This window comes from Ailuropoda melanoleuca, chromosome X (assembly GCF_002007445.2).
Source record: "Ailuropoda melanoleuca isolate Jingjing chromosome X, ASM200744v2, whole genome shotgun sequence".
Classification (NCBI taxonomy): domain Eukaryota; kingdom Metazoa; phylum Chordata; class Mammalia; order Carnivora; family Ursidae; genus Ailuropoda; species Ailuropoda melanoleuca.
This window is the reverse complement of record NC_048238.1, coordinates 67867911-67891523: the sequence shown is the minus strand read 5'-3', so window position 1 is coordinate 67891523 and position 23613 is coordinate 67867911. Positions and strand designations below refer to the sequence as shown.

Here is a 23613-nt window from a genome sequence, read left to right as displayed (position 1 = left end):
CGTTACCTTGGAATTAACTTAACCAGAGACGTAAAGGACCTATATCCTAGAAACTATAGATCACTTTTGAAAGATATTGAGGAAGACATAAAAAGATGGAAAAATATTCCATGCTCATGGATTGGAAGAATTAACATAGTTAAAATGTCCATACTACCCAGAGCAATCTACACTTTCAATGCTATCCCGATCAAAATACCGAGGACATTTTTCAAAGAACTGGAACAAATAGTCCTTAAATTTGTATGGAACCAGAAAAGGCCCCGAATCTCCAAGGAACTGTTGAAAAGGAAAAACAAAGCTGGGGGCATCACAATGCCGGATTTCGAGCTGTACTACAAAGCTGTGATCACAAAGACAGCATGGTACTGGCACAAAAACAGACACATCGACCAATGGAACAGAATAGAGAACCCAGAAATGGACCCTCGGCTCTTTGGGCAACTAATCTTTGATAAAGCAGGAAAAAACATCCGGTGGAAAAAAGACAGTCTCTTCAATAAATGGTGCTGGGAAAATTGGACAGCTACATGCAAAAGAATGAAACTTGACCACTCTCTCACACCATACACAAAAATAAACTCCAAATGGATGAAAGACCTCAATGTGAGACAGGAATCCATCAAAATTCTATAGGAGAACATAGGCAACAACTTCTATGACATCGGCCAGAGCAACCTTTTTCACGACACATCTCCAAAGGTAAGAGAAATAAAAGATAAAATGAACTTATGGGACTTTATCAGGATAAAGAGCTTCTGCACAGCCAAGGAAACAGTCATACTGTTTTTCTTAACATGGTGGTATTTTACACTTTTGTTTTTTTAAAAAATCAAAAGCAGTTTGTAAAAAGGCATGTATGACCAACTGGTGTATGCGCAGTCTAAACTCAATAAAGGTATATACATAAAATTGTTTTTTGTTTTTTCCACCACTGCTCCTAGACATGCAACGTCAAATCTCCCTTTCATGTCTCTTAATGACACTTTGGCAAGATTCCATAATGCTCCGATTGTAGTTTAAGTATTAACCTTATATTTGCTTCAAGGTGCTTCCTTCCCCCATTGTTGGTTAGTCTTTTGACCCTGGTACCTGAAGGGGAGAATGGGTAGTATAATTTGTTCCCCCACTCACTCCCCACCATACTTCACTCTCATGGAGTAATTAGATCCACTAGTGGGGTGGAGCAAGGAGGAAGGAAAAGGAAAAAAGGGAATTTCTGTTATTTAACTGGCTACTTTTATAATCTTCTTAATGAACATGTTAGATGGCTTACAAGAAACAATGGTGGGGTTTAGTGTAAGGATGTATGCAGAAATAAAGAAGGAATAGAAAAACAACCTTCAGCAGCTACGTGGTCAGGCCTCATGAAGAACTGAAATACCATTCAAGATACAATCATGACTAACCCTCCAGCTACAACAATAGCCCTGGTCATCTGTTAATATTACTTTATTACCTCGATGTTCACTCACATTTAGCCGAGTGCATTTACTCTTTCTTGTTTTATTTCCTCTTCTGCCATTTGGGAACTAATTCTCTTTCTTACTTCTGATATGCATTATCATAACTCAATAGTATAATTTACATTGATGTTTCAAAATGGGAGAGAGAAGGATTTACCTTTAAGCCCTGATCTAAATCCCTCAATAATTTCTAAAGAGGAGTTCAATAATCTGCTCCAGGAGAAAGAGCGTCTGACCTGGAGCATGGCTGGGTACTTTCTCAATCAACTAGAACGGTTTGTCCACCCAGCAATCTCACTGCTGTCTCCTGATGGAACTGAAACAAGTTGCTGAAAGATAATTATTTAGAAAGCAGACCAAAGTGTCACTGGACAGGCTGTGGACTTTCTGTCTTGGACAGCGGGAAATGCTCAGTTTCAAGGCTTTCAGTTCCTTTCTATGACGGAGATACCTTAATTCGAATCCCTGCTATTAACTGTTATTTCCATTATAGGCCCAAATCATCAGCTACTTCCAAATAATGTTATTTACAAAATTTCCCATCACCTCAGTCAGCATGTCTAAGACTAATGTAAGCATCTGCAGATTTCCCCACCTAACCATACTCCTAGTGACTTCTCACCCCAATTTTCTCATTTCTGATTATTCCCCAGGCTTGGAATCTTCATCTTCAAATTCAAACAGTGACTAGGCTGTATCACGTCTTCACAGCCTATAACTCACATTCATCCCTTAACCTGGACTACTAATACATGAATCAACTTGGTGAATTCTCTGTTTCTAGTCTTTCCTATTACTAAACTCTGACTCTAATCACACTATCCCCTTTTCCAAGATTCAATGCTCATCAGATCCAGTAACTCCAATGGCCTTATTAATTATTCCCAGATTTTTGCTTTATCTCCTCAAACCATACCACCCAGGCTATTTCTTTTTATCATCTGTACATATCCTGAATGTTCACATTTGTATGTCTTCCCTCATGTACCTAATTTACAAAATAAAAGATTAATGCAAATTCTAAAGAAAAAAAGCAACAACAAAAAAGACAAAGACAAACAAAAAGATTTATACTTTCAAGTTTAAATGGACAGAGCTTTAAGATAGATTATTATATGAACATACATACTTAAGTTCACCAGATCTATTCAAGGGATCAAGTTCCTACAATGAGTGCTATAGAAACAAATGACCTAAATTCAGGTAATTTAGACAATTTTTAAAAATACATATTAACAATATTTTGCTCTATTAAATAATTAAAATTTAGACAGACCTTAATTATAAGCTTTACTAAATAAAAGGAAGTTGATCTCCAATAGAAAAAAAATTTAGTTTCAAAATAAATAAATAACTCCCTAAGGCATATATTCATAGTAAATTTAACATACTGCTACTACCATTTAATTGAATTCAACCTTTAAATTAAAAAAGAAGACATATTAAAAGTAATATGGTAATTACATATTAAGTGGTATTGCCTTTTGGTGTTTCAAACAATCAAGGCAATAGTGATTAACCTCTTCATTACTTTATAATGTTCATCTGGGAAAAAAACAGCTCTTCCAAGTTCAAATTTTCTAAAATTGAAACCTACAGAGCTCCTAAAAACACAGGGCAATAAAGCACAGGGTGCTTGATTAGAGGAAGTCTATAATTACAGATTACTGAGTAAATAATATGGATGCCATTCAATTACATAGGAGTCAATCGGAAGAAAATGGTATAGAATTACAAAATTAGGTACCGATATCCCAGAGATATAATTATGTCAATTTCTGAACATTATGTGGTTCTTTTAAAATAAAGTCATCCTGGATGATAACTGTGCTTAAATAACCTGCTAAAAGCTAGTAAAACCAGATAAAATACTGGTATTTAAAGAATGTCATTCCTTGGAGCTTAATTTCATAAGTGCTTTATTTTAAGTTGATGTGTCTTCTTGACCTTTGCATTTCGTTGAGTTTTCCTTTTTAAATTCAAAAATTCCCACAGTTTACATCATATACTATTTTATGAAATAACCATGTCACTATCTAGCTATTGTTGTGTAATTCCTGTTTGTAAATATTGTTATATTTTTATTGAAATGGATAGAGTTGTGATCATAGACAGACTTGCAAATAGACATTTAATTGCTTGCTTGGGTTTAGGTAGAAAAGATTTACATTTTTCACATTTGTTTCAACCATGTCTCTTCTTGGGACAGGAGACTCCAAAGTGGAAGCAGGTAGGACTCAAGGAAAATTAATCAGCACTGCTTCAATTACACCCTCAGCGCACTCCTTATTTAATTTTTACTATCTCTTTCAAGCTCTTAACACATAACTACTGGGCACTTACTCAGCAGATAGCACTCTGCAAAACAAACTATAAAGCATCCTCTTGAGATGCACTGCCACAAATAGGTAAATTGTGTATTTCTTCCTCTATGTAGTTTGATTTAAAAATTAAGAGAATTTTTTGCTAATAAAGAATCTTGCCAGTCAAACTAAATAAAGTGAAATACTCTCTGAATATCTCTACTTACTTGTTACGTAATATATCTGAAGAACAGAAAGGAAAATACTGTAGCTTTTTGGCTCTTAGAATAATAATTTAGTAGAACAGCCTCCTTTTCCCATTAAGCTTTGAGAATGGCTCATATGTTTGCAGAAGCCAAGTTTGTACCATTTAGAAAATCAAATTATTTTTGTATAGTCCATATACTGATCAAATACCTCAGATGAAGATGTTATAAGGGGAACAACTGCTGATTTTATTAAATAAAGGCTATTAAAGGCTATGTATGTTGCTTGTCCACTGAACAGAAATAACTTTCAGTATTCTTAATTATTTCCCCTCTTTTAGATAAGTAAAAAAATATTCAAAAACAACTATCTGTTACTCTTCAAAAACGTGGCTAAAAAGTGGTATCTGTCAAAAGTGGGGAGAGTAAGGAGGTTACTAGACACTCCTCGGCAAAGATTTAAGACCAGGTGATATTTTGTTCTTTTTATGATTTGTTCACCTAAACTCATCAGTAAAATCTGTGTACTATCAGATTTCACTCAATTGTTTATTTCCTATTTATAGTCTAGATCAACAGGGGAAAATTGCAACCTACAAAGAAATGATAAAGACAATTTTTCACTTAGCACTTCTGTGACAGCCGGTGATTTTTAGTATAAAGGGAATTTATCCCCATCCTTAGAAGGAATATACTATTGATGCTTTCTACTGATGATGTGTGGAATCCTGGGTTTTCAATAGGACTATGATTTCTATTTCAGGAAAAGGAAGAATAAAATTATGATTTCTTTAAAGCAATTACCTATCTTGTAAGGCTTTTAAAATGTCATTATTATTTGTTTTAGTAACTAAGTACTCACATTAGCACTGTCTTCAATGAAGAAGGATAAGTATTACTGAGAGAATTCTATTCGTTGCTGAAATTTTCATATCTAGTCTAGCGGAAGCTATGTTAAGGTGTACCCTGAACTGGGGAAGTAAAAGGGAAGAAGAGGTCACTTTTACCTTCAAGTCAAACCTGGAGGAGTCAACATGTGCTGGATGGATTGGTCATCCTCACTTAAGAGGTGATCTGGAACCGGGTAGCTCAAGAAACCTTGTTAACATCCAGCTTTACCCAAGACATAACAATGTCTCTTAATCTCATTAGAATGACCAGGGCATATTAATTTGGAACAATAACAAAGAAAATGATAGATTAACCAACCACACTACCTTTTTCTCTAAAGAAATACTATGCAAACATAAGGAATGCATCCATAGGGACCAGGCTACAGATTAGGTGACTTCATTAAGGTCTGTTTCCCAGTGTGGCCTTGCATGAACAGGGAGTGGGTTCTCATATTTCAATGCTCCCTTTTAGTGCCAAAAATCTGTTAGAAAATTCTCTTAAATGTCAAACTTAGCCAGTAAAGGATCAACTAAGACTGAGTATGAGTTTCATATACAATTAAAAGTGGTTAAGTAATAGTAGGATATTATCTTTCTGTTTTGAGAATTACATAATTTTTATCAGATTGAACCATGTGAGGCTGCCATTTTTATAGGCAAAAAATGGTCAAACAGCGACAATTTCATATGGTTCAAACTAATATTTAGGCATATAATGAAGCCACTTGAACTATTACCAATTCTCTAAGAAAATATCTCAAAATAGAACAAGGATAGACAAAAGTGAAAGATTACACAATGCAAAAGTCTATAACAATGAAAATATGCATTTAAAAATATTTTCTAAAATGCATAACTTCAAAGACACAGTCTTTCTAATAGTTCCTACATTCCATAACTCCATCCTCCATGTTTTAACTTTGTATTAGTCATCAATACAAGATCAAGACAAGCCAGTGCTCTGCACATAGTCAGCCCATCTTTTTGGCTATTATCTTCATGATAGAGATGTTGCCAATTTTTCACTAAAGTCAATAATTTCTGCTTCTTTCCCTAAAGCTTAGGGATGGTTGTGTAAGATCTCCTAGAACTCTTTCCTTTGCCACGACTCCAGCACAGGGATACAAGGCAGCTTATCTTGTCATTTTAATGAAACATCTTTGAGGTATGATTTCACTGGGGAGAGATTTAGAAATCAAAGCTTAAGTAGGGCTTGTGAAAACAAGTTATGCAGTACTGAGCAAAACACAATCTCTAAGACTCATTTTTTTCCCTCAGCAAGCATTAATGAATGTCAAGCCTTTATAGATTAGTTAATATACTTAGAGATAGAGAATACATGTTTGTTTTTCCAAAACCTTGATACAGCCAGTACCTCACCGAGAACTGAATAAATAAACCCACTCATTATAGCATTTTTCAGAAGAAAATTCAGCAATATTTGCAAAAAGAAGTCAAATTTATTTTTTTCCATTGTCAGCACACAAAATAATGACAACTGCTTCAATATTACCTAGACTATCAATATACCTGCCACATTTACACTCTCTTATTAATTATAATTTTATTTTTGTGCATTATAATTTATCAGATAGGGAAACAAATCAACCATCTTAGTTCAATCACACATCTAAATACATTTTTCACATTTTGTTATTTTAGTGAGCTTCTTGTAAGACAATGCCAGCATGACTTTTATTAATCTCAGAGAATGCACTTTGATAAAAGAAGGACCTTTCACATTCAAAATTCAGTTTCTTCTCTTAACATGTCCAGTATGACACAAACATATGCTAAACTTATTTCAACAAATATGAGAGCCAATGGACCAGTGAGGAAAACCCTGAGCGTGCTGTGAATATACTGAATACTGAAGAACATCTGAGGGGTGTCTGGGAGGCTCAGTTGGTTGAGTGTCTGACTCTTGGTTTTGGCTCAGGTCATGATCTCAGGGTCATGAGAATGAGCCCCATGTCGGGCTCCATGCTCAGTGCAGAGTCTGCTTGAGATTTTCTCTCCCTCGCCCTCTGCCCCTCCTCCCACTCATGCTCTCTCTAAAATGAATAAATAAATCTCATAAAAACAAAGAGCATTTGAAATATATAAATCACTGAATTTTTAAAAAGATTTTATTTATTTATTTTTGTGAGAGAGAGAGAGCACAGGCGGTGGGGGGTGGGAGGCGGGGGGAGGAGCAGAGGGAGAAGCAGACTCCCCACTGAGCAGGGGGCTCCATGTGGAACTGGATCCCAGGACCCCGGGATCATGACCTGCACTGAAGGCAGACACTTAACCGACTGAGCCACCCAGGTGCCCAAATCATTGAACTTTTAAGAAAAACTAAATAATTCAATAGTTTTTCATTAAAAAAGAGAAACATATGTAATAATAATGGTTAGCCAAGATATACCTATATGTCAGAAAGGGCTGACTATTGGACAGATGTGATTACGTGGTGGAATATACTGGTTAGAAAGTCTGCTTTCTATTTTCTCAATAAGAATATAATTAAGGTTAGGTTTAGAAATTAAAAACTCTGTCTGAAATAAAGGAATAAAACCTGTCAAGTAATTTCAATAAAAATAAAAGAACCATAATGGCATTCAAGAACAATGGAACTTGTGAGGAATGTAAGTGCAGCTGGTGTTTCCCCGGACATCCCTCACTATATAAGGATTATTGATGCTATTACACTTTCCTTCTCCTGGGACATTTAGAAACATGCTGTCTAACCATTTGTCTTACAGAGTTATATACAGGCATACCTTGAGGCAGGGAAATGGCCCAGATAATCTAGAGAGCATCCTAATGTTTTATGGAAACCAAATCACAGAAAACAAATTCAAAGGACTGATATTACTCTAAGTGAACTTAGCATCAAGTGCAAACAGACCCAGGAATAATGTTGCAGAATGAAATACTATAAGCCTTATTACGTTGCTTACAGAGAACTTGGTATAAACTATCTGTAGATATGATACCTTAAGCCACTGGGGATTAAAAAAGAGAAATAGGAATCTCTTTGGCAAAACACGTGAGAAATTTAAAGCTGTTTGCTCAGAGTATGTAAAGTATTCATCAGAGAAAGATGTTCAAACCTACGTTAAGAGAGATGAGAACTATTTCTTAATATATCAGAAGAGGGCCGAAGAAGATTGTTTCTTGACAGAAGTTCTCATGGGAAAAGCTCCCTTTTTTATTTGCTACAGAGATCATGCTGGAATTGATGAGAAAAGATAGATATTTTGAAATAAATAAAAGAGGTCACTTGCAGGAAGATACATTTTTTTAGACATAGATTCTTGCTAAAAGATTCTCACTTTTACTCAAGTTAAAATGTTCATTTGTTCCATGAACAAAAGGGTGGAGATTTTGCTTCTTTCATTCACTGTATCACTTAGGCAAAGCATAGGGACATGTTTGTTTGCCTCTTGAAGCACAAATGGGAACATCCATCAAGTGTAAACAAAAGGCCTTAAAGTACAACAAATAAGGATAATTAAAGAACAAGTATACTAATACTTAACTAATAACTAATATAAGATATTCTTGCTCTTCAATAGATGTGTTCTTAAGCAGTTATATAATCCATTATCTATCCCCCTCCCCACAAACAAGGAATTCTATTTTAATATAACAGGGACATTACTACTTAAGAAATTCTTTGGCAGTTCATTTTACAAACCACACACACACATACAAAACACAAATGATCATTCTTCAGTAAATCAGTTGCTTGAGTTCATTTTGGTATGTAGCAGCTTGAAAAGCATGATGATATCCATCCATCAAAACCATATTAGACAACACAAAGACTCCACTGAGTTCTCTGTAAACTTCCAAAGGCACGGATATCCTCTCACCTTGTCACTGAAAACTTCTTGATTCTGATTGATCCTGTCACTAACAGTAGTTTCAAAAAATTCAAAAATTATGAGAATCAAAAAATTCTCATTTTTTCATGTATAATAATTCATCATGACTAAATTTAAACAATTCAAAACAACTTTAAGCCCCAGGAATATGGAGTAGTATAGTACAAAGAGCAGTGGGCTGAGGCAGGCTCTACTCCCGGCTCTCCTATTTACACTAAACTGGCTTTATGACCTTGAGCAAGTGCTATTTTCAGGTCTCGGGTGTCACACCTGTAAAATAAGATGAGTCTAGCCATTGGACTCTGGAGTTCTTAAATGTTAGTGCGTATCAGAATCACGCGCACAGTTTGTCAGAACACGGATTGCTGTCCCCATACAATTTCTTATTCAGTAGGTCTGGGGTGAGGCCAGAAAATCTGCATTTCTAACAAATCCTGGTTTATGCTAAAGCTGCTGGTCCAGAGATTACACTTGGAGAACCATTTCCCTCAGAAAATGCCAAGAATATGAAGTGCAAGAATCTGAACCTACCCGCTGTGGTATGGTTCCTGAGCCACCTGCCAGAGTGTCACAAGGAATCAAAAAAGAGCTGCAGCGTTCTTTCAAATGAAGAAATTCCAGCTGTATAATGGCAGTACATTAGCTTGCCAATTAGCAATAGGAATGGGGCTGGGGGGCAGAAGGGCTGGGAACTATACTTAAAAGCTATCTTTGCTAATGAGTTCATCCAGTAAAACCATATTCACATTTGCTTGTTAGCATATTGAAGTAAAGCCTTATTGATCTCACATATTTCCACACGTATCAAAGCACAAAAGACACTTATGAATATATAATGTCTACAAAGCTAAGAATTAAGGTCAAGTTTTATACACTATTTCTTATCGCTCCTCCTAGCTAGACACTACTTCAGTATCAGTAAAAATAAGAACATGCTGACCCAAGCATCTATATTCCTGAGATGTTCCTAGAAAATTAGTAGTTATTAGCTATTGCTGAGTAGCACATTCTTATGTGACAAAAACACATACTGTAGGAGAAGTCTATTATAAAACACGGAATTTTACATTTTCAAGGTTTTGAATCAACCAAATGTTTTCTAGAAATGGAGTGAAAGAGAGAAGAGGCCCTCCTATTGTGCCTAACATAACTGTGAAAACACAATGTAGAGGAAAATATAAGAAAACATAAAGACACTGCTTAATTCCTTTCAAACAGAAACTGAACTGCTGAGGTAGTTCTCACCACCTTATTTATATATCGGGTTGCTTGCAAATCATGATGTCACCCACCAGGAAGCAATGTACCAGGAAGAGTGAGACGGCGCAACAATCCCAAAGAAGGGGAGAGGTGAAGCCGAATGATGAAGTTATCATTAACGTAAAAAATCCAAACAATTTTGTAGACAGTTATATAAAAGCATTACCTGGGAATCAGAAACTAGTTTCAGAAACCGCCTATGGGGCGGGGGAGATGCTTGTAACAAAGGACTTACATTTTGTGAACTGAAACTTGGTATTTCTCCAATACCAGAGATTTAGAGATGCTGACTTTCACACAAAAGGTTTCCCTTCCCTACCGTATTTGTGAGACAAGTTCATTATCCCCTGTCTCTAAAACAAGGAAACAAAACAAAAACCTGACATATGGCCCCATTTTCCATTTAAATAATACATTGTTTGTCTTTAAGACATACTACTGTCTGAGTAAATGTGATGACAGCTGCAGAATACAAATTTGTGGTTTTACTTTGGTATGTAAGCTCCAGTTAGTCCCTAGTTACTTCATCTTTAAAAGACCACATTCTTCAGAAGTGTTAACTACTTAAGTCCAAGGCAAATGATACCTTCTCCCAAGGTTACAATTACCTATGATTTCAAAAGGAAGAACCCAGAGATTTCCTGATGAAGATGCTTACTTTGTTCCTCCACAGTCTTAAATGAGAGAGGCAATGAGGGAGGATAGGCTAGGAACTGCACTACCAACCCTTCACCACCATCCCCTTATCTACCTGTGACGACAGAGATACTTTTGGGGGGTTTCATTTACTTGTCAGGGTTAGTCAAGTGAAAATGGATAATTTTCAACTTGCTCGAGCCACAGGAGCTCATACTAGATTACTTAAAAAACAAAACAAAACAAAGCTGCATGTACTGTGGGAGATGGAACATGGTTACACTTAAAGCTTAATGTAGCCATCGTCCATCTCTATAGTTGATCTCCATTTCCTCTCAAAGTATGATCAGATAGCCCTTAGAACAAACCTACACTGACTATTTGAGCGGAGAAAAAGAGATGCAAAGAACAGTATAACAAGAGCTAACAACATAACGGATTCCAGTTACGTCAGATAGAGCTCTAACTCAGAACCAGGTGCTTCAAACAAGTAAAGCATTTTTTAAAACACTGGGGGAAGAAAAAGAACACTGGGGAAGACACAAGGGAAGCAGTTTCATATACCATACTGAAGTTCAGTAGAGCTAGGTCAGTTTAGCACTCTGTCCTGAGACACACATCTTTCATTTTCAATTGTTTTCAAATAAAAAGAGAGAAATCCCCTTTTCAAGTTGGATTGTTTAAATGCACCTACAGCTACTCCTGTTTAGCAAAGGCTAGGCAAGCTTCCTCTACTGATGCTTTTCAAAAAAAAGGTTCAATTGGCAAAAGAAAGCAAGTGCAAAGGGTTTCTGACAAAAGAGGACTACAGGGAACACATTTTCCTTTCATAGAAATACTGCTCCAGAAAATCAGAGGAGGTAGCAACTCAAATCAGGGATGTGTAGATATTAGTGAGATAAACAGGGAATTTTAAAAAGTTCTTCTACTTCAAACACTCAACTGCATAAAATTATTAGCTTAAAAATTGGGATGGGGGTTATGTTATAAAAATGAGAGACTAAATAGCCAACTGAAAGACTGTATTATTAAGACTTTCATATTACAGCATAGCCTAACCCAGCAGACTCTGAGAATACGATTCTTCTACGACAGAACCATACAGGTGTGAGAAGAACCCCTGGGACCCTGTCCCTCCATCAGCATGGCTACATCTCCAGCTCCCTAGATGGGTATGGATCCATTCCAGTTTAGAGATACTCCAAGTAATTCCTAGGCAGCCCTGTCCAGGGCTTGGCAAACAGAAAAGGCTAAATCTAATTTAGGAGTTCTGAAATATCTCCTCTGATAAAGAGAGGTATGTTTTTTTTTTTTTACATAATGTACATTTATTTTTTTTTTAAAGATTTTATTTATTTATTCAACAGAGATAGAGACAGCCAGCGAGAGAGGGAACAAGCAGGGGGAGAGGGAGAGGAAGAAGCAGGCTCATAGCAGAGGAGCCTGATGTGGGGCTCGACCCCATAACGCCAGGATCACGCCCTGAGCCAAAGGCAGACGCTTAACTGCTGTGCCACCCAGGCGCCCCTACATAATGTACATTTAAAGTAGATTCCAATGCTGATTCAAACAAAAGTATTATGTTATCCATACCAAACTGCACATTTAAAAGGATAATCATCTTTTGTCTCCCAAATGAATCATACCAACATCTTCTGAGCTACTGTGAAATAGCTGATTTAGATGACAAACAGGTATTCTAAGTTTAGGTTATGACATTTTTCTAATATCACTATACAACGAAGGCATAACTACTTTCTTAAACTAAGATGTGTTCTTCCCCATTTTTCCCACAAATTAGTCAAGATATTATACACTTATTGTTCATGTGTGAAGGGAGTGATTGAGGACAGAGTACTGATCAGACATAAAGAAGAAAAAATAGAAGTTTTCATATATAAAAATATGTGAAAAAATGAAATATATGTTATATGCTACACATGGTCCTGCGTGCGTGGATACATATACACACACACATAAATATGCAGCAAAAGACTATTTCTTACAGGAGAGACACACACACAGAGGGAAAAAGGCTGATAGTTAGTAACCCCATAATTGGGTTAATGGTGTTATCAGACAACAATACTATAATTAGGGTGTGTCACTCCTGCTCAGCACGCTGTGGGCACTCAATAAATACTTGTAGCATTAAATTAAAAACCACTGAAAGGTTTTCATCCATAATAATCCTTTTGTACATGTAGTGTGACAATAGATTCTGTCCTGAGTTTGAAGCAGCCCAGGGCCTCAGGGATTCAATGTGGGTGGAACAAATATAATTAAAAAAAAATTGTTAGAGACTCAGTTGGGTTCAGCGCAGTCTGTTGGCTCTATGAATCTGTTAGGTGCAATTACTTATATGAATCTAAATTCATTTGAGTGAGAACACAGCCAAATTAATTGAACAGCTCTTATTTATTCCACATTTTATTAAGAAAAAGAATATTAAAATATGGAACCAAAGTGTGTTTCTAATAAATGATTAGGCTACCTACAATGCACTTTGGTCAATTCTTATGTAGTCAATTTGATTGTTTTCACCCACTTCATGCATGGCAACAGGCACATACTGTAAAGAAAGCCAAATTTGTAACTGCCAACATTGTTCATCTTCTATATAAGAACTGATGACATCTTGTTAAATGTTCAACATTCTGAATACAGCTCTTATGATTTTTGCAAATCTGAGTTTCTACATTTAGAATGTAAGAACTTTTAATGAGATCTAAAGTATATTACCTATTTTTTTCACATACTTATTTTTATCTCCTATTTAAAACAATATTTTTAGTAGATGTAGAAATTTGTTTTACTGATAATGCACAAAGAATGGAGACTTTAACACTTACTTCCAGTGGACTGATGTCAGAAATGTAATTATTTAAGTATGAGATCAGGAAAAAATGACTAAAATAGGTTACAGGAAAAATAACTAGAATTTCGATTAATCTAAAGTGTATTTTGGATTTACTACAAAGCCCACTCGCTGACACCTGTGTGCATACTCACTGATGCTCTGAATAATGGCCCAGAGACAGTAACAAAGTCCTAAAAATCTATCAGGAACCTATATACTGTATGCAGGCTATATGTACAAAATTACATATAAGCACTATATTCTATAATTTTCACTTGTGTAGAAGGTAAAGCCAAAAATAGTGGGGGAAATGAGGTGGTTGAGTGGCTGAGAGGAGAGTTGTGGACTAACAGAGTTTAGAAAGATTATAAATGATAAAAACTGATGTACAAATGGTTTTCTGTACAATTACAAAATCAGGTCAATCAAAACACCTCTTTCCCTAGGCATTCTCGACAACCAAGATTTTATTGTAGTGATTATTGTCATTAATAGTTTACTTTAGTATGTTCACTAAAATAACTATTATTATGAATGGGATAACAACACTTAATACTTACTAAGTGCTAACCATGTGCCAGGCAAGTGCTAAGAGGTTTACGTGTATTCTGTCATTTAATTCTTATGAAAATCCTAGGAGATAGATGCTATTCCTTTTCCCGTTTTATAGATAAGGAAGGTGAGAGCCAGAGAGGTTAGGTGAATTGCCAAAGTTACACTGTTTCGGGGGCAGAGTGAGAATCTGAATGCAGGTTTGTCTGGCTCCAAAGGAAAAAAGATTGGATTCATTTCATTTGCAGGCTAACCCAATGAAAGATCTGCCTCAGATAACATGTCACTGGGTGTCAGCAGACTCATATAGCAGGGTGCAATTTCTCACTGGATGGCTGCTACTGTGGGAGCCCCTCTTGCACCTCGATGATTTAACCCAGTACCTAAATTTATAAATTCAAGAATCGTTTATTGAATGAATGGCAGCAATAGGGCATAATGTTGCCTAAATTGGACCTAAAGATGTTTCATTAAAATAACTAAGTTCCAAATTTATACTAAATAGCTTAGCTTGCTAAAAGCTCTAAAGACCTAGGCAAATCTTTACTAAATAATTTTATTTGGAAAAAGTTCCACAAATTTCCACTGAGAAAACAAACCTAGAAGACAAAAGGAACAAGTTACGATTTTGAATAAACACAGATTTCTTGAAATGTTTCCTAAAGTAGAAAGCAAGACAATTTAAATAAATAGAATATCAGCCAGATACCTTTTTTTTCCCCTCTATAGATACGGCTTTATTAGGTCAATGATTCTTTTCTAAGTCCACCAAGTATACCCACTTCTTTAGCTTTGTTTTATCATTTATGAGCTGTTCATTAGCATTTGTAGAATATGCCAGAATGATGGTACCTATACTTTCTCAGTAATTTATATTATTGGGAGTACTTTAATACTACTGGGGTCAACCCTGCTATTTACGGGTATCTTAATCTATAATTTTGGTTACCGTAATTTAATGGCTGGGGTATGACATTAGGAAACACAGTTTTTACCTATTCGGATCAAAATAATGTAATGTGCAATGGACTCACTTACTTATAAGATGTAATTATTTTAAAACTTGGAACACAGAAAAACAAAACTTCAGGCACCACTAATAGAATTTAAATGTTTAGGTTTATTGGCTAAATTTTGCAAATTCACTCTCAGAAGAATGATTTATCATCAAATCTGACTAAGGTAGCTCATTCTTTATCATCATACTAGAAGTAAATAGGCAATTCTAATTTCCATATAATCTTATATAAGGAGGAGCAAAACAGTTCCTGATGAAATAATATTTGCATAAGAAACACACTTGGAGTTTCCAATTTCAAAACACCCTTTTAAAATGCATTTCCTTTTATCACTTCCTCTAAGTCCTTGCAATTAATTTGCTGACTTCCATAAACACGAAAAGGAGACTTAGTCACAAATATTACAAATATTTGGTAAGCTTTCTTGCTCTACCTATAGAATTATTTAATTTATTTTTAGTGGTCCCTAAGTTAATTATCATCTAGACTAATATAATCAAAGGTTGTAGATCATAGATTTTACCAAGAACTTTGCATGATTTACATACTATTAGACATTTTAGAGTACATTTATTGATTTAGCACATTTTTGCTGCATTTAAATTAGCTTTCTGAATTTTACATTTAAATAAATGGTGTATTACTGTACATGCTCTAATTATAACTGTTTGGGAAATGGTGCAATAAATGTTGGTTGGATGAATAAAATAACCTAGTATGTCAAAAAATCAACACATAATTATATATTGGTAAAACTATGTTGATCTTAAAAAAATTTTAAAAATTCAGTCCATTGTAACTCCCACTGCCTTTTTTTCCCATCTCTTTTACGGAAACCTTCCTTCCAGTCACCACCTTCTTAAACTGCCACAGGTTTAAACTCCTTTGGAGACAGAAACAGATATGAGGTAACTTTTATTCATCTTTCACTGTTCTTCCCCAGTTGCATCCACCTGTATTCACCTCTCCTTTCTTGTGCTTCTGGCTCACTACACCTCAGTAATCCCTGAACGAATTCTTATAATCACCTTGGCTCTCCTACCCCATCACACCACAACTTCCCTGCCTGACTTGGAAAGCTCTTCACAGTCTTTCCAACAGCCTTCCTACCTTTCCAACAGTTTCCTCATTCAAACCCTTCTCTGCCAATGACAACAACGAGGGCAGTTGTGGATCTGGGACCTGAACATAGGACACACCCTCTTAATCATTTTGATGTACTTTCCTGTGGGCCATTGAACATATCCTACATGAGGCCTGCTGCCTTATTTGCTGACATGCGCTACTGCTGATGGTATTCCCATTTACTTGAGTAGTTTTGCCTCTGCTTAGCCAGGTACTACTTACCCTTCAGCATCTAGACCAACTGATACATTGAGACTATACTTAGCCTTTTCTGCAAAACTTTCTGTCACTTTACTAGACCTCATTGAATTCCCCTTTTAGATAGTTCTAGATAATCTCTATTATCTATTAATATATTATTTGTTGGTTCAGGTTTATTTCATCTGAAAGGTAGCAGAATATGTCACTCCAAAATATGCCACTTTGGGCATAAGGATTATTTTGAGCTGCAGGCAACTGAGAAAAAGCAGATACAAGAAAAGCTCTCTGTCTTCCCCCTACTTGCCTAAAAGCAGGACATAAATTTGTAAAGTGTCCATCTTTCCCTCTTTACCAGGAAGGAACATAAGTTAATCACCAAAGACAATTCTAAATAGACCCTCATCAGTCCAGAAATAGAAACGGAAGAACCTATATAACAAGCCTTATTAACTAGCCCTTATCTTCCATTAGTTCCCCATATATTTACAGTCTTAGAATTTGCCGCCCTAGAAACCCAAAGTCCTTTTCCTTTGTCTTACCTAAACATTTCTAAAAACTTATTATTCTCTTGTTAAGATACTATACAAGCCCAAATTTTAACTATTTCTTTGAGTTCTACATCACTTGAGTGCTCCTACATATATGCCACATTAATAAAGTATCCCACTTTAATAAATCTGTTTTTCTTTTGTTAATCTATTTTTGGTCAGTCTAATTTACAGAGCCCCAGCCAAATAACCTCAGATGGGGAGTGGGAAAACAGATATTCCTCTGTTATACATTTCTCTGACAAAATTGTAAAATTCTCCAGCAAAATTCTTAAGGATAGGGACTATATTCTGAATTTTTTTTCAGATTCTGCAATGAACTCAAAACGACTCTGAGCAGCAGCAGCAGCAACAACAAGTATATTCTAGGCCCTGTGTTATGTACTGTACTTAATTATCTCATTTAATTTTAATGATAGGAGGTAAATGTCATTATCCTACATTTACAGATGAGGTAATTGAGGCACGAAGAGATGAAGGAAAAGAACAAGGTCATAAATCTACAAGGTGGCAGAGCAAGAACTGATCTTCTAGCTCTTAAATGCACAGACTTAAATAACTTTTTAGTTTTTCATTTTAATTTAATGTTTGCAAAATGACTCTAACATATAATCATGACTTTTTCTCCTTTACAGTTAAAAAAATACTAATTCTTATCATGGCCTTTGCCTTCTGATCTCTAATTCTCTCAAAATGGAGGCTTAAAACATGGGATTTTTTATGGACTTAACACGAAAGATATAATTCTCTCGCTTCTTGGTTTCCATGATATGTTCACTTAATTCTGAGTTCAGCTGATCACATCTAGATAACATAAATAATCTGTTGTGTTTGCTTTATCCTCTTATTCTTCTGAATCAGTAAATTCTAAAATATTTCTTTTTAATGAATATATATAATTTTTCATGTCAGATAAATATATCTTACTATTGTTACTTATTAGCTATATGCGATCACAGGATATTTTCTAGAAGGAAGGGGTTTGCAATTTTGCTAAGTTGGTATGAAATAGAAACTTTACAGAAAGGGTATGTGCGTTTTTAAAGTTGCTGGTAATTTTCAAGTGACTTTCTTTACCCAAGGGACTCTTTACTTAACTACTATTGTTATAGGTAGGGTCCTCTGGTTCTAATAGTATGTATCTCTAATCACATTTGCACAAGATACCTCTATGCTCTATATAATACATATCTTACAATGGCAATCAAATGTTCGACATCATCTCTCAGCGGAAAGGAAGAATGCAATTCTTTTACTGGAAAGTGGATAACACTATTCTAATTAGACACATTTAAAGTTCTCTAAATCACTTTCTGATAGCACTTCATTCTCATGTCACCCATGGATTCATATGAAGACTGACAATGCTTCCCCCAAAGCCCTCAAAGTGTCTGCAATTGATTTCCACCTAGTTAACAACAGCATTTTTTATAAGATACTGTCTAAGAAACTCACTGAGTTCCATCTTGACCCCCAACTACCCAACTCTGTTCTTATTCTTTCTTCTCATCTTCTTAAGGCTGCACTATTCCAATGGAAGAATCTCTTTTTGAAACATATTTACAAGTACTAACACACATATACTTTTAAGTGTAAAATAATATTACAATGACAATAATAATAATAATAATAACAATAACAAAGTATTTGCAACATATAGGCCACAAATCAAGAACCTAAGAGTAAAGTTTACTCTTTGATCTCTAAATAGAGATATGGCAACAATACACAAAAGATAAATCTTATTTTAAAGTGTGTCTTTCATATTCAATTCACTCAGCTAAGCATTTGCATAAAAACTTATTTGGATCTTCATTCTATTGCTTTAATGATATTTGAAGAGGTAATTGATCAAATCTTGGGAAATGAAAATATATACTAGAGACATAGCAAAATAAGTCCTTCCTTTCCTTCTTTTTTCTTTCTATTACAGGTATATTTTTAGGGAAATAGTGAAAGGTTGATAAATACTTGGGGAAAGGGAAGGGTGCAATGCAGTGTGGGGGCAAGATTATGTTCTTGCCACAAAACTCAACAGACTCTATCTTGATTGCTTGCTCTTTTCATTATTCGCCCCAGACATTTTCAAAGTGTGTTCTAGGGACTTGTGGGGGCCTCTGAGATCATTTCAAATATGCAAGGTAAAAACTATTTTCATTAAGAACAGTGGTACTTTTTTGCCTTTTTTGGTCTCATTCTTTGATGAGTTTATAGTGTTTTCCAGAAGCCACATGACAGATACTGCATTAGACTGAATGTAAAAGCAGTGTAAGAATCGAGCTGTCTTTTATTAAGCCAGATTTTGAAAAAATTTACAACACTAAATTTTCTCTTCTTACTAATATTTTTTGGGGGGCCAGGAGGTTAGAATGTAAAGCTACTTTTCATAAAAAGATGTTAGTTAGCATGTAATAGGCTTACTTTGTTATTTTAATAGAACTAGTAAATAAAAAGTTTTCAAATGATTTATCTAATTTTATTTATTATGCCTGTTTGAATTCTAGCATGATAAATGTCAATATATATTACCCAAATAAGCAAAAGGTATTTGGGGTCCACAATAATTTTTAAAAGTGCAAATGGGTTCTGAGACCAAATACTTTCAGAACCTCTGATTTATACTTTACCCTGGTGATTTCATTCAAACTCATACGTTATGGGTTGAAATGTCTAATTAATTAGGGTGAGGTCATACTGGAATAGGTTTGACCCTTAATCCAATATGACTGGTGTCCTAATAAAAAGAATACCATGTGAAGGGGCAGACAAGCACACAGGGATAATGCATATGAAGACTGAAGTTATGCTGCTACAAACCAAGGCACTACCAGAAGCTAGAACAGAGGCTAGAACAAATCTTTCCCTAGCATTTTCAGAAAGAGCATGGCCCTTCTTACACCTTGATTTCAGATTTCTGTTCTCTAGAACTATGAAAAAATAAATTTCTATTGTTCTAAGCTACCTAGTTTGTGGTACTTTGTTACAGAAGCCCTAGCAAACTAATATACCCTAACTTTAATCATCAAAAACCTATGATTCTCAAGTCTGTCTGTCTAGTCCAAACCTCTTTCCCGAGTTTCACATGCATATGACATACAATGGCTACTTAGACATTTCCCATGTTTCCAAAAGGTCTGAAAATGAAACTTGTTCAAAACGACACTAATCATTGTAGCCTTCCTGATGAAATCTGGTCTATTCCTGAATTTTTTTCTTTATGAAGGGTATCACTTTCTTTAATGCCTCCTTTTCTCAATTCCCACATCTAATCAATCATCAGAGTCAGTCAATTCTACCATTTAATACGCCTCTGGTAATGGTTAATTTTGTGTGTCAACTTGGCTAGGCCACAGTGGCTAGATATTTATTTAAACATTATTCTGGATGTTCTGTGAGGGTGTTTTTGGATGAGATTAACATTTAAATCAGTTGATTTTGAGTAAAGTGGATTGCTCTGCCTAATGTCGGTGGGCCTCATCCAATCAAATGAAGGCATGAATGGATTAAAAGACTGACCTCCCCTGGGTGAGAAGGAATTCTGCAAGCCAACTGCCTTCAGACTTGAACTACAGCACTGGCTCTTCCCTGGGGCCATGCTGACACCCTGCTCTGCAGGTTTTGGATTTGCCAGCTTCCATAATCACATGAGCCAATTCCTTTAAATAAATCTGTCTCTATATATCCACATCTTATGTACCTCTTATTGGTAACTTCTCTAACTTCACTACTACTGCATTAATTCAAGCCACCATCATCTCTTGTCAGGACTATGATAACTTTATGACTTCTGTTATCACAGGCCCTTCTCTTTCTGATCCATTCTCTATGGTTCTGTCAAAATGATCTTTCTAAGAAATCTGTGTGAGCACATCACTTTACCATATATAAATACTCATGGGCTTCCCATAGCTTTCAGGGTAAAGCCCTTAGCATAGCCAGGAGAATGCACAATCTGTCCTCTACTTCTCCCATACTCTTATCTCACTACTTGTCCACGCACAAAAGGGAGTAATTTTTAGTACTATTCTACTGACTCCATCACCTTTTAAGTAAGAACTTCCTACAAATACCCATTACCATGCATACTCCAGTGCTTTTCCTAATTGAGTGTTTTCAGTCAGGACTAATTCTTTTGAGCCTAATTATGAAGTCTGTTTGCTAAATTATGTTGATGCTGCTCTTTTTTAACCTTGGTTGTTAATTTATTTTCTTCTTTTAAAATGATGTTATATTTATTTCCTAGGTAGAAAAGATAAACTTAAGTGGATTCCTAAAAATTCTTATATATTTTAAAAGTATAAGGAATAAACTTAATGGTATAGATATCATTTCAAAAGGTTAGCCATTAAGAGACAATACTGTAGAATAACTGATAGTGGTTAATTATAATTAAAAGTTATAATCAAAATAAATAATTAATAATTAAATCTGACCACAGACTGCCTAGATTCTACTTCTTACTGTCTTTATGAACTTGGGTAAGTTACTTAACTTCTCTGTGCCTCAGTTTCCTCATCTTAAAATGAGATAGTAGCCCTTTCCTAATAGGGTTTTAAGAGGACTAAATGTATTCATATATGCAAAACTCCTACAACAATTCCTGGCACACAGTATATGGTACACGTTAGTAACCGCTGTTAGTTACTATTATGTGACAATGGCATTTGTAAGTGCAAAGATTCTATAGCCAGACTACTTCGATTCTAATCTTGGTGTTGTACTTCGTATTTGTGTGATCTTGGGTAAGTTCTTTAATTTCTATGAACCTCAGTTTCCTCAACTATATGAGGTGATAACAGTATCTACTTCTCATGTTATGAGGATTAATTGACTTAAAACATGTCAAAGTCTTAGAACAGTGCTTGGCACATGGTCAACATTACACAGAGCTTGCAATTTTTACTGTTATTATATTAAGAAATAGGTGACCCATATTAGTCATGTTCTCTTGCAGCTTGTTGAGATTTTGTTTCATTTTTAAATTCTCTAACCCTCAGTCGCCAAGGCTATGCTTTTCCTTAATTTTTCTTCAATTTTCAGAGTGCAGCTATGTGGTGCCAATCACTTTACTTACCCTCTCTTCTTTAAAAAGAAAACAAAATAAAACCCAAACCCCTACCTTTAATATACTATCATTTTTGCTAACCAAGAAAACAACTTACTTTATACTATGTGGACATACAACATCTTTGTTCTTAGGCTCACAGTTGAATAAGATGTCTCTCTATTTTTTTTTCATCTTATAATACTGCTGTCAATATGTATTAAGACTTAAAATGTTCAAGGCCCTAAGGAAAACTGTTATTACTGCATTGTCAACAGACATGTGTCAACAAAATGAAATTAGAGCCAGAAGGCTTGTCTCCCCATACCAGTTTTTCTCTTTTCATCTCACCCTCTTCTTTCCTCACCACTGCATCATCCAGAACATAATATGATATAATTTGATAAAATAAATGAAGGGAAAAAAGACCATTTCAACAATATATTACCTTGCACTGGTTCTTTCTCAAAAATCCTGAGTGCTCAGTGTGGAGTGATAAGAAATATAGATAATATTACGAGAGAAATATGACACAAATAACTAATAATATTGTGAATTTTCTACCAAGAACACAATTATTTACATTATAATCCAAAATAATTAAGTTAAATTATTTTGTACTTTATATATCTTTAAGAAATTGAAAGTACTTCATACCTTTGTTTATATCAATGAGTTGTTTCTTTTTCTTCTGGCGTTCTAACTTTTCTTGTTCAGCTTTTTCTTTTGCAAGCTTTGCCCTCTTAGTCTTCTCTTCCATTTCTTTTCTCTTGTTGTTTTCTTTCACTGCTTCCTGTATATATAAACAAAGTTAAACACAAATCCTTCCATTACTTATATGTTGTAGAGGCTGCACAACTTTAAAATTGTATGTACATACACATGGATATGGGTGCTCAGAGATGGTAAAATATTATAGCAGCTTCAAGGTCCATGTATAGACTTTTGAAAGAAACAAATAATTCTAAGACAGACCTTCTTGAAAAATAACTAGAAATAACTCAGGCTTTATGAAGTTTTTATTTAAATTCCAGTTAGTTAACATACAGTGTAGTATTAATTTTAGGCATACACTAAAATGATTCAACATTTGCATACAACACCCCATGCTCATCTCAGCAAGTACACTTCTTAAACCCCATCACCTGTTTAACCCATGCCCCCCTCACCTGCCCTCCAGCAACCCTCAGATTGTTCTCTATAGTTAAGAGTCTATTTCCTGGGGGAGGAGGTTAAGATGGCGGAGGAGTAGGGGACCCCTTTTTCAGCCGGTCCCCTGAGTTGAGCTGGATAGGTACCAGACCAGCAGGAACATCCACGGAATCAGCCTGAGACGCAGGAAGATACATCTGGATCTCTACAAATGAACGTCTCCAGCGCTGAGTATCGAGGTACGAAGCGGGGAGCCGTGAAACCGTGCAAAGATATTGGAAGATAAACGGAAGGGGGAGGGAGCCGCCGTGTCAGGGTGCCGGAAAGCGGTAGCCACCTGCACGGGGGAGCGGACGGACCGCGGACCCGCATGCTTGAGACAGCAAACTGAGAACGGGAGCTCCGGGAGCGCACGTGGGATGGCTGGCGGTTGGCGGGCCACCTGCACGGGGGAACAGGCGGACTCGCGGACC

General features: G+C 35.7%; 1 protein-coding gene across 2 annotated transcripts in view; it reads right to left on the bottom strand.

Moving 5' to 3' along the window:
• DIAPH2 (diaphanous related formin 2) overlaps positions 1 to 23613 on the bottom strand; it is a 1026009-nt gene that overhangs the window by 171645 nt on the left and 830751 nt on the right. For both annotated transcript variants that reach the window (XM_034649855.1, XM_034649854.1), the window contains one exon: positions 22646 to 22781. In XM_034649855.1, coding sequence (XP_034505746.1) covers positions 22646 to 22781 — 136 coding nt within the window. The remainder of the gene's footprint in view (positions 1 to 22645; positions 22782 to 23613) is intronic.